The sequence below is a fragment of the Coregonus clupeaformis genome, chromosome 38, assembly GCF_020615455.1.
Source record: "Coregonus clupeaformis isolate EN_2021a chromosome 38, ASM2061545v1, whole genome shotgun sequence".
NCBI lineage: Eukaryota > Metazoa > Chordata > Actinopteri > Salmoniformes > Salmonidae > Coregonus > Coregonus clupeaformis.
In genome coordinates this window covers 2,420,756-2,432,947 of record NC_059229.1, presented here as the reverse complement: position 1 = coordinate 2,432,947, position 12,192 = coordinate 2,420,756, and the positions used below count along the sequence as shown (strand labels likewise).

Here is a 12,192-nt window from a genome sequence, read left to right as displayed (position 1 = left end):
TCGCACCAACTGTTGTCACCTTCTCACCAAGCTGCTTGGCGATGGTCTTGTAGCCTATTCCAGCCTTGTGTAGGTCTACAATCTTGTCTCTGACATCCTTGGAGAGCTCTTTGGTCTTGGCCATGGTGGAGAGTTTGGAATCTGATTGATTGATTGCTTCTGTGGACAGGTGTCTTTTATACAGGTAACAAGCTGAGATTAGGAGCACTCCCTTTAAGAGTGTGCTCCTAATCTCAGCTCGTTACCTGTATAAAAGACACCTGGGAGCCAGAAATCTTTCTGATTGAGAGGGGGTCAAATACTTATTTCCCTCATTAAAATGCAAATTAAGTTATAACATTTTTGACATGCGTTTTTCTGGATTTTTTTGTTGTTATTCTGTCTCTCACTGTTCAAATAAACCTACCATTAAAATTATAGCCTGATCATTTCTTTGTCAGTGGGAAAACGTACAAAATCAGCAGGTGATCAAATACTTTTTTCCCTCACTGTATACACACATTTGCAAAAAATTATAAAAGCCTGTTTTTGCTTGGTCATTATGGGTTATTGTGTGTAGATTGATGAGAGAAAAAAAACAAATCAATTTTAGAATAAGGCTGTAACGTAACAAAATGTGGAAAAAGTCAAGGGGTCTGAATACTTTCCGAATGCACAATATATGTTTTGATAAAGGTTTGTATCACAATTAAAGTGGCAAAATAACTTCTTAAAATGAAGGACATTAATCCACTTTACAACTGGTGTGGAGTCTAAATACATACGCAGCGCGGGACTTTCAAGTTTGGGGAAGATAAAAGGTGCATTTTTTATGGTGAAAAATATAATAAAAGCTTTACATGCATAATCACATTTGTGGTCACTTTTGAGAATGGTGTTTCCTGCTAATGGAACATTCGCGCTTCTAGCCTACTGCTGTGTGTGCATTGCTGTGCTTATAATGGGAAGAAATAGCCTAATAGTTTATCAACATTTTAGGCTAAACGTTCTCATCTGTTGAGTCAGGCTCATTGCTTAAAACAGGTTTTTTGATGCTAGTGGTTGTATTAATTTGGGATCTGTCGCATCCCACAACTGTACCAGACTATGTTTGGAATATATATTTATCGCACAGAATAGAATAGGTCGACTTTTGTACTATGGGGGATAGTAGATTGACATAGGCTAGTGCTTTTGCTGTTCGTTAGGCCGACTCATCTTGTTGGCTGGTGAAAAGCAAATGTAGACAGTTCTTCCAATAACTTCAATATGCGCGCCTAGGAATTGGATAAGGATGCGGTTGCGTCCCCGATGTGTCAGTCTTCACTTGTAGCCTGTGAGAAAGACCCGATCACGTGACGGAGAGCCATGTGAGTGAGAGGTGCTTCGGCACGCAGCCAGGAGAAGGGAATTATAATTATTATATTCAGCCCCAGGGCACAACGGCCACTGGCCTCAAAAGGCATGGATTTCTTTTTTTTTTAGGGGGAATTACTTTCACACAAAGGGAATGCCAACGAGAAATTCGAGGCATTATCAAGTGCTTGTCAAATTGTGAATGAGAGACTGATGTAGTCTGTACAGTGGGCACAAAAAAAACAAAAAACTGTGGGAACTTTTTTCAAATCATCATTAGAGTTGCATCATGCAGCCATGAAATGTATTAAAAATCAAAACATATAGCCCAACAGTTGTATCAGAATTAAAGTTGCATAAATAACTCTAAATTAAGCATATAGGAGTATCTGTTTTTGTTAACCGCATGTGCGCACTCCCTCAAATCGTTTGGAGAAAATATCCTTTCTATTTTATTCAGCTTTGTTCAATTATATTCTTCATACTATAAAATATAAAATAATGCCACGGAATTCTAAGCAAGTCTTGTCTGCTAAATGAACTAGTGTAGCCCACAGCCAGATCAGGGCCTAACATAAGGACAACTCAGAGTATGCTATTCTGCTCTTCTGAAATAGACAACATTTTCTTCATATCATGTTTCTTTAGACCTGTCTAAAATAAATAATGGATTTTGTTGTGATGGTGTAGGCTATATTACATGGATTTATTATACTTTTTTTAAATGTAGATGTTCCAAAGGTCTGCATCAGTGGCTTGTAGGCTATGGGTGGAAGCCAGGAGATGCTACATTTGTTTATGTTAATTAACGGCCAATTACCGTGAGACCGGCAGTTATTTGCTTGACAATCACCGGCTGACAAAATGTCATGACCGCCACAGCCCTAGTTGAAACTAGTTTGTCCACTTTGAGTAACAATTGAGACATTCTTTAGACATTCAAGGTCGTGATAGCCGCAGCTATGATCAAAGGCGGCCAGTGAAATCAGTTAGTTACTGATACCTGCTTCATCATTGGATTCCCATTCTGAAGGTCCCTAGACACTCTACCGTAATAGACCCTAAAAATCACCCGGTCTGTCCCACTCTAAACACATTGGATTTACTATCTCTCACACAAACCAATTGTCAAGCATGAAGAACCACAAGCCCCTCGCTGGAACAAAGACACTTCATTGGCGGACCAAAAGCACATCACTCCTGCGAGCTGGGGGAGAGACCGCGCGCACACACTACCGTAACACACACACACACACAGCTGAGCCAACACCTCCAGCCAATTTAAAAGAGAAGGGGATCAGGTCTAAATAGAGAGGTAGTTTAGAAACTTGGTGAGATGTGAGAGGCAGGATTAGATGATATATGTGTGTGTGATGAACCACAGTGAAAGACTGAGAAAAGAGAGGAGAGTGAGTGAGTGAGTGAGTGAGTGAGTGAGTGAATGAGAGATTCTACAACCACCTAAAAGGAAGCGATTCCCAAACCTTCCATAACAAAGCCATCACCTACAGAGAGATGAACCTGGAGAAGAGTCCCCTAAGTAAGCTGGTCCTGGGGCTCTGTTCACAAACACAAACAGACCCCACAGAGCCCCAGGACAGCAACACAATTAGACCCAACCAAATCATGAGAAAACAAAAAGAGAATTACTTGACACATTGGAAAGAATTTCACCAAAAAAACAGAGCAAACTGGAATGCTATTTGGCCCTAAACAGAGAGTACACAGTGGCAGAATACCTGACCACTGTGACTGACCCAAAATTAAGGAAAGCTTTGACTATGTACAAACTCAGTGAGCATAGCCTTGCTATTGAGAAAGGCTGCCGTAGGCAGACCTGGCTCTCAAGAGAAGACAGGCTATGTGCACACGGCCCACAAAATGAGGTGGAAACTGAGATGCACTTCCTAACCTACTGCCAAATGTATGACCATATTAGAGATACATACTTCCCTCAGATTACACAAACGCACAAAAAATTTGAAAACCCCCCCCCAATATTGATAAACTCCCATATCTATTGGGTGAAATACCACAGTGTGACATCACAGCAGCAAGATTTGTGACCTGTTGCCACAAGAAAAGGGCAATCAGTGAAGAACTAACACCATTTGCACATTGTTACAACACTGCATATAGACATGACATTTGAAATGTCTGGTTACTGTTCATTTCTGATTATTTTCTATTTAACTTGATATGGCCATGTAAACATATGTTTCCCAATAAAGACCTTTACATTGAAATGAGGCCCATGTTCTCCTTGGCTGCAGTAGCTGAGAGAGAGATCGAGAGAGAGAGAGGGAGAGAGGGATTGATAGGGAGAGGGAGAGAGGGAGCGAGAGAAGGAGGGAGAGAGGGAGAGAGGGAAAGAGAAGGAGAGGGAAATAAAGAGAGAAGGAGAGAGGGATAGATAGATAGGGAGAGAGGGGAGGGAGGGAGGGAGGGAGGGAGGGAGAGAGGGAGGTGAAGGAGAGAGGTAAAGAGAGAAGGAGAGAGGGAGGGAAAGAGAGAGAGGGATAGATAGGGAGGGAGGGAGGGATAGGGAGAGAGAGGAGAGAGGGAGAGAGAGAAGGGGGGAGGGAGGGAGGGAGGGATAGAAGGAGAGAGGGAGAGAGGGAGGGAAAGAGGGAAAGAGAAAAGGAGAGAGGGATAGATGGGGAGAGAGAGGAGAGAGGGAGAGAGAGCAATTGAGGCAGAGAGACAGACCCGCCACCAAAGACACTGTTCCCTCTGTCTGTGTGTCAGTCTGTCAAGCCTTTCTTCCATGGCCAATACAGCACTTGTTCCCATGTCATTGTCAACCGTGGGAAAGTAATGATGTTCTACTGTCTATGTCTGTCTCAGTGTGTCACCTATCAAACTGAACCCAGTCTGTCTGTCTACATATCCAGGACACTCCAACACAGTCTGTCTGTCTACATATCCAGTACACTCCAACACAGTCTGTCTGTCTACATATCCAGTACACTCCAACACAGTCTGTCTGTCTACATATCCAGTACACTCCAACACAGTCTGTCTGTCTACATATCCAGTACACTCCAACACAGTCTGTCTGTCTACATATCCAGTACACTCCAACACAGTCTGTCTGTCTACATATCCAGTACACTCCAACACAGTCTGTCTGTCTACATATCCAGTACACTCCAACACAGTCTGTCTGTCTACATATCCAGGACACTCCAACACAGTCTGTCTGTCTACATATCCAGTACACTCCAACACAGTCTGTCTGTCTACATATCCAGGACACTCCAACACAGTCTGTCTGTCTACATATCCAGGACACTCCAACACAGTCTGTCTGTCTACATATCCAGGACACTCCAACACAGTCTGTCTGTCTACATATCCAGGACACTCCAACACAGTCTGTCTGTCTACATATCCAGGACACTCCAACACAGTCTGTCTGTCTACATATCCAGGACACTCCAACACAGTCTGTCTGTCTACATATCCAGGACACTCCAACACAGTCTGTCTGTCTACATATCCAGGACACTCCAACCCAGTCTGTCTGTCTACATATCCAGTACACTCCAACACAGTCTGTCTGTCTACATATCCAGGACACTCCAACACAGTCTGTCTGTCTACATATCCAGTACACTCCAACACAGTCTGTCTGTCTACATATCCAGGACACGCCAACACAGTCTGTCTGTCTACATATCCAGGACACTCCAACACAGTCTGTCTGTCTACATATCCAGGACACGCCAACACAGTCTGTCTGTCTACATATCCAGGACACTCCAACACAGTCTGTCTGTCTACATATCCAGGACACTCCAACACAGTCTGTCTGTCTACATATCCAGGACACTCCAACACAGTCTGTCTGTCTACATATCCAGGACACGCCAACACAGTCTGTCTGTCTACATATCCAGGACACTCCAACACAGTCTGTCTGTCTACATATCCAGTACACTCCAACACAGTCTGTCTGTCTACATATCCAGTACACTCCAACACAGTCTGTCTGTCTACATATCCAGGACACTCCAACACAGTCTGTCTGTCTACATATCCAGGACACTCCAACACAGTCTGTCTGTCTACATATCCAGGACACTCCAACACAGTCTGTCTGTCTACATATCCAGGACACGCCAACCCAGTCTGTCTGTCTACATATCCAGGACACTCCAACACAGTCTCACACAGGGTCTGGTTTGACAGGGACGGACAGTACAGAGACAGTAGAGAGTTCAGGACCCATCACCCACACATTCTGACACATCCTCCTCATAGAAAGACTGTTGGTGTCGGGGGGTGGAGAGGAGATCTCACAGGGAAGTGGACGACGCGCTCATCATTTCTATAGCAGGTGATTTAATCTTTCATTTGCGGGCCGAGCAAGTAGCCTATAATGACCGACCCTCTACACACACACATTTTAAACTTGACAATATCATACATTGATTGTTTGGAGGGAAAAAAAATCAAACCTTTGCACAATCTAAACAGTGTTATTGTTAGTGATTTAGAACAGGACACAGTAGAGCTCTTTAAAAAGCGGTTTGATCTTGTTGACTAATTCCATTTAGTTTGACAAATTCTTTTTCACGGTTCAGTTTTTCCCGGTTTTCCTAGTTTTAGGTTTTCACTCCAAAAAAAAAAAAAAAAAAAAACTATTTTTTTTAATAGAAAAACCACATCAGGAGACCACTTTTTAGATCTGGGAAAGATCAGGTAGTTTCCCTTTAATTCAATTGCGCACCGAGCAAGAGACCGTTGTGTTCGGCTAGCAGTGTTTCTATAGCCTATCGTACAGGGCAGGACCATGTGATGGCAGACCTAGCAAAACAAATGCCCACCTGGTTGACACAAATCATCACGATAACATTCTGCCAGGTAAAACTACTCTGCAGTCAGCATTTCATAAGGAGGGTTTTGGTTGTGGGGAAAGCCTTTAGAAATGACTGTTTCAGCATGCTAACTGGCTACGAAACCATAGACCGTAAAAAGAATGGACGAAGTCATCGATGACGTCACCCCATTGTTTCCTAAGTCTCAGTGGCACATTTTAAGATCAGGAAGTGTTGTTTTAGCATGTCGCCATCTTGCTACATGGAGTTTTTGGAAGCACTGCATGCACAGTTTGAGCTCCTCCAGGAAGTGTCATTGCAGGCTGGCTCAGTGCTGCCCCCTCTGATTATCTCAAGTTGTTTGAGAGCTGAGGGCTCTTGCTGGCCGACAGATTATTCAGCTCAAACTAGGCTGTGTGCGGCGCCTGTGTGACAAATCATCTACATAATGAACAGCTTTGGGAATTCATCCGGTTTTTTTCATCAAATCAGTTTAGTCTAGATTGAAAATGGCATTATTCCAATATTTCGTTTCACTGGCCACTTACGTGGATGATTGACTGGCAAGGTGAGTTTCCAAAACCTGCCGGGCCAGAGAGCAGCCCTGTATGTCGAGCCCTGCTCGCACACACACACACACACCCACACACACACACCCACACACACCCCCCCCCACACACACACACCCACACGTCTGTGTACCTGTAAATTGTGTCTCTCCAGCCTCAGCTCTAGAACATTGTTCTGTTCTTCCAGACGTTGTCTCTCTCCCTCCAACTCCTCAATCTTCAGCCTGCCGACACACACACACTAACTCCTTAGATGAGCTCAACAGCGATCATCATTGTATGTGTAATGGAGTGGTGTGTGTGTGTGTGTGTGTCTCCACTCCATTAATGAGCTGAATGTTTGTTTTGATATCCAGGCAGTAATGGAACAGAAACACTAATCACAACGTGTGTAATTGATGGAAATGTGTGTGTCTGTCTTTGTGTGTTCAGTGTGTAGTTTACATAAGGAATGTAAGTAAGTGGAAAGCATCTGTGTGTGTGTGTCAGTCCATTGTGATGTAATGTGATGTATTGTCTTATTATAATAATAATAATAATAAGCCATTTAGCAGACGCTTTTATCCAAAGCGACTTACAGTCATGTGTGCATACATTTTTACGTATGGGTGGTCCCGGGGATCGAACCCACTACCCTGGCGTTACAAGCGCCATGCTCTACCAGCTGAGCTACAGAGGCCCACCATGACTACATGAACTGAACACCATCTAATCCTAATATAACAACCCAACAAGACACCTAGCTAAAGCTACAGCTTCATACATTCTAATGTTCTTCATTCTTCACTTCTATGTTCTACAGTTCTGTGTTCCACAGTTCTGTGTTCCAACGTTTGGTGTTCTATTCATGGGTTGCACGTTTCGTCCCAATATTGTTCTGAACGTTCGTTTTGGACTGACTGAGCATTCTACTCCATGCACTGTCAATGAGCGCTGATGAAGATTTCTCCAAAAGTGAATTATAGTGGCTTGGAAATACAAAGACATTCAACAGGAGCCAAATAATGAGTAGGAAAACCTTTGGTCATCATCTTGATGTCACCAGATCGACTTTAGATGCAGTATAACGTTAGCATTGTTAGCTATTGTTGACAAACTTTGCTAGCTAATGACAACATTGACATCTGTCTAAAGTAAATTTGACGACATGATAAATGCTGGCAAAGTTATTTCCTACTAAATGATTTACTACTTTAGCAATGTGATGGTATTTCCAGGCTCTATAGTGTAATTCAGACTAAACAGTAGTTAGCCTCCGTCCAGAATGACTGGGTTTATCACCACTATGACGTCGCTGGTGGAGGGCAGCTTGAGAACGTTCATAACGATGGCATGACGCGACCCAGTGACCGAGGTGCAACCTATGAATAGTTTTATGTTCTATAGTTCTGTGTGTCTAGTAGTTGAGTGTTCTAACGTTCTGTGTGTCTAGTAGTTTTGTGTTCTAACGTTCTGTGTGTCTAGTAGTTGAGTGTTCTAACGTTCTGTGTGTCTAGTAGTTGAGTGTTCTAACGTTCTGTGTGTCTAGTAGTTGAGTGTTCTAACGTTCTGTGTGTCTAGTAGTTGAGTGTTCTAACGTTCTGTGTGTCTAGTAGTTGAGTGTTCTAACGTTCTGTGTGTCTAGTAGCTGAGTGAGCTCGTTGATCTCCAGTGTGATAGTAATGTCAGGGGACTTCCTCGATAGGATTCGTGTCTCCCTTCACTCTACATCACATTAGCAACTACTTTATTCTCCCTCTCCCCCATACCAGTCTGACCTCCATCTCTCCTCTTTCTCTATCGCTCCCAATCTCTAAGTGGACCTCGCATCTCTCTCCTCCTCCTCCTCCCTCTCTTTCACCCCCCACCTCTAACTAACCTCTTCTCCATTTATCCCTCCCAGCCTCCCTGTATATTGACGGGGCGAAGAGAGAGTCATGTCTCATTATTCTCCACAACTCAAACTAAACCTCCCTCCTTCCTCCTCTCCATCCCTCCCTCCTCTCCATCCCTCCCTCTCTCTCCTCTCCATCCATCCCTCTCTCCTCTCCATCCCTCTCTCCTCTCCATCCCTCTCTCCCTCTCTCCATCCCTCCCTCCTCTCCATCCCTCCCTCTCTCTCCTCTCCATCCATCCCTCCCTCCTCTCCATCCCTCCCTCCTCTCCATCCCTCCCTCTCTCCATCCCTCCCTCTCTCCATCCCTCCCTCCTCTCCATCCCTCCCTCCTCTCCATCCCTCCCTCTCCCTCCTCTCCATCCCTCCCTCCTCTCCATCCCTCTCTCCTCTCCATCCATCCATCCATCCCTCCCTCCTCTCCATCCCTCCCTCCTCTCCATCCATCCCTCTCTCCTCTCCATCCATCCCTCCCTCCTCTCCATCCATCCATCCCTCTCTCCTCTCCATCCATCCATCCATCCCTCCCTCCTCTCCATCCATCCCTCTCTCCTCTCCATCCATCCATCCCTCTCTCCTCTCCCTCCCTCCTCTCCATCCCTCCCTCCTCTCCATCCATCCCTCTCTCCTCTCCATCCATCCATCCCTCTCTCTCTCCTCTCCATCCATCCATCCATCCCTCCCTCCTCTCCATCCCTCCCTCCTCTCCATCCATCCCTCTCTCCTCTCCATCCATCCATCCATCCCTCTCTCCTCTCCCTCCCTCCTCTCCATCCCTCCCTCCTCTCCATCCATCCCTCTCTCCTCTCCATCCATCCATCCATCCCTCTCTCCTCTCCCTCCTCTCCATCCATCCCTCTCTCCTCTCCATCCATCCATCCCTCTCTCCTCTCCCTCCCTCCCTCTCTCCTCTCCATCCCTCCCTCCCTCTCTCCTCTCCATCCCTCCCTCCTCTCCATCCATCCATCCCTCCCTCCTCTCCATCCCTCCCTCCCTCCCTCTCTCCTCTCCATCCCTCCCTCTCTCCTCTCCATCCCTCCATCTCTCCATCCCTCCCTCTCTCCATCCCTCCCTCTCTCCATCCCTCCCTCTCTCCATCCCTCCCTCTCTCCATCCCTCCCTCCCTCTCTCTCTCCCTCCCTCTCTCCTCTCCATCCCTCCCTCCTCTCCATCCCTCTCTCTCTCTCTCCATCCCTCCCTCCCTCTATCCCTCTCTCCTCTCCCTCCCTCTCTCTCTCTCTCTCTCTCCATCCCTCCCTCCCTCTATCCCTCTCTCCCTCCCTCTATCCCTCTCTCTCTCTCTCTCTCTCTCCATCCCTCCCTCCCTCCCTCCCTCTCTCCTCTCCCTCTCTCCTCTCCATCCCTTCCTGTATATTGATGAGGTAGACAGAGAGTCATGTCTCACTAGATGAATACATCACTATACAGCTACACCGTCTGACCTCTCCACTCACTAGCCAGCCGTCTGACCTCTCCCCTCACTAGCCAGCCGTCTGACCTCTCCCCTCACTAGCCAGCCGTCTGACCTCTCCCCTCACTAGCCAGCCGCCTGACCTCTCCCCTCACTAGCCAGCCGCCTGACCTCTCCCCTCACTAGCCAGCCGTCTGACCTCTCCCCTCACTAGCCAGCCGTCTGACCTCTCCCCTCACTAGCCAGCCGTCTGACCTCTCCCCCTCACTAGCCAGCCGTCTGACCTCTACCCTCACTAGCCAGCCGCCTGACCTCTCCCCTCACTAGCCAGCCGTCTGACCTCTCCCCTCACTAGCCAGCCGCCTGACCTCTCCCCTCACTAGCCAGCCGTCTGACCTCTACCCTCACTAGCCAGCCGTCTGACCTCTCCCCTCACTAGCCAGCCGTCTGACCTCTCCCCTCACTAGCCAGCCGCCTGACCTCTCCCCTCACTAGCCAGCCGCCTGACCTCTCCACTCACTAGCCAGCCGCCTGACCTCTCCCCTCACTAGCCAGCCGCCTGACCTCTCCCCTCACTAGCCAGCCGCCTGACCTCTCCCCTCACTAGCCAGCCGCCTGACCTCTCCCCTCACTAGCCAGCCGTCTGACCTCTCCCCTCACTAGCCAGCCGCCTGACCTCTCCCCTCACTAGCCAGCCGTCTGACCTCTACACTCACTAGCCAGCCGTCTGACCTCTACACTCACTAGCCAGCCGTCTGACCTCTCCCCTCACTAGCCAGCCGCCTGACCTCTACACTCACTAGCCAGCCGTCTGACCTCTACACTCACTAGCCAGCCGTCTGACCTCTACACTCACTAGCCAGCCGTCTGACCTCTACACTCACTCCATTCTCTCCTCTCTCACTCAACCTCCCAGTGTACCCCACTATATATCATTTAGTCTCATCAGTCCTACCCTTTCTGTCCCTCTCTCTCCTCCTCTCTGTAAATGGTTCAGTATGGTATTCATACAGCTACTTCACATCTCTACTGGTACGGGTGTTAAGTGTGTGTGTGTGTGAGTTACCTGAGTGCGTTGACCTCCTCGTTTGTTACTAAGGGGTTGCCCTCGGCGACGGAGTCTCGCTGCTTCTTCAGAACCTCCAGCTCCAACTGCACCTAGAACAGACACACACAGAGACTAACATTAACCTAGACTAACATTAACCTAGACTAACATAAAAACAGATCCAATCACTGATGCCTCCCCCCCCATCCCTCTCTCCCTTCTTCCCACTGACTCCCTCTCTCCCTTCTTCCCACTGACTCCCTCTCTCCCTTCTTCCCACTGACTCCCTCTCTCCCTTCTTCCCACTGACTCCCTCTCTCCCTTCTTCCCACTGACTCCCTCTCCCCCTTCTTCCCACTGACTCCCTCTCCCCCTTCTTCCCACTGACTCCCTCTCTCCCTTCTTCCCACTGACTCCCTCTCCCTTCTTCCCACTGACTCCCTCTCTCCCTTCTTCCCACCGACTCCCTCTCTCCCTTCTTCCCACTGACTCCCTCTCTCCCTTCTTCCCACTGACTCCCTCTCTCCCTTCTTCCCACTGACTCCCTCTCTCCCTTCTTCCCACTGACTCCCTCTCCCCCTTCTTCCCACTGACTCCCTCTCCCCCTTCTTCCCACTGACTCCCTCTCCCCCTTCTTCCCACTGACTCTCTCTCCCTTCTTCCCACTGACTCCCTCTCTCCCTTCTTCCCACCGACTCCCTCTCCCCCTTCTTCCCACTGACTCCATCTCTTCCATCTCCCTCTAAATGATCTATTCGACTATTCTCTAAACAGACAGCACACAGGCGCATCCCCCCCCATCCTCTGATTTAAACTAATCAATGAAGGAGATGGCTGGGTAACGAGGGATGAGAGGAGAGATGCGGCTAGTGATTCAACACCACTCAGACACAGAATGATACATTTATTCATCCCCCTCTCATCTTCTTCCTCTGTCTCTCCTCAGACGGAGAGGTAATCACAAGGTGGGGAGACGAGAGGATGTGTGTGTGTGCGTGTGGCGAGACGAGACGATTTCACACGTGTCACTTCCCATCACCACGGCAATGGTGACATTACCCTGGCAACAGGAACAGCAACAGCCAAGTGTGTGTTATAAACGACTGCTGTCTAGGAATAACACGCTTTATTTC

The 12,192-nt window shown here is 47.6% G+C and overlaps 1 protein-coding gene across 2 annotated transcripts in view; it reads right to left on the bottom strand.

Annotated features, from left to right (window-relative positions):
* The window catches only part of mad1l1 (mitotic arrest deficient 1 like 1), a 114,449-nt gene that overhangs the window by 72,692 nt on the left and 29,565 nt on the right, over window positions 1-12,192 (bottom strand). For both annotated transcript variants that reach the window (XR_006657938.1, XM_045211713.1), the window contains exons 14-15: window positions 11,078-11,169; window positions 6,861-6,951 (exon numbers count right to left, since the gene is read on the bottom strand). Coding sequence is in view for 1 of the 2 variants with exons in the window: in XM_045211713.1 (XP_045067648.1) it covers window positions 6,861-6,951; window positions 11,078-11,169 (183 nt within the window). In the remaining variant the exon portion in view is untranslated. The remainder of the gene's footprint in view (window positions 1-6,860; window positions 6,952-11,077; window positions 11,170-12,192) is intronic.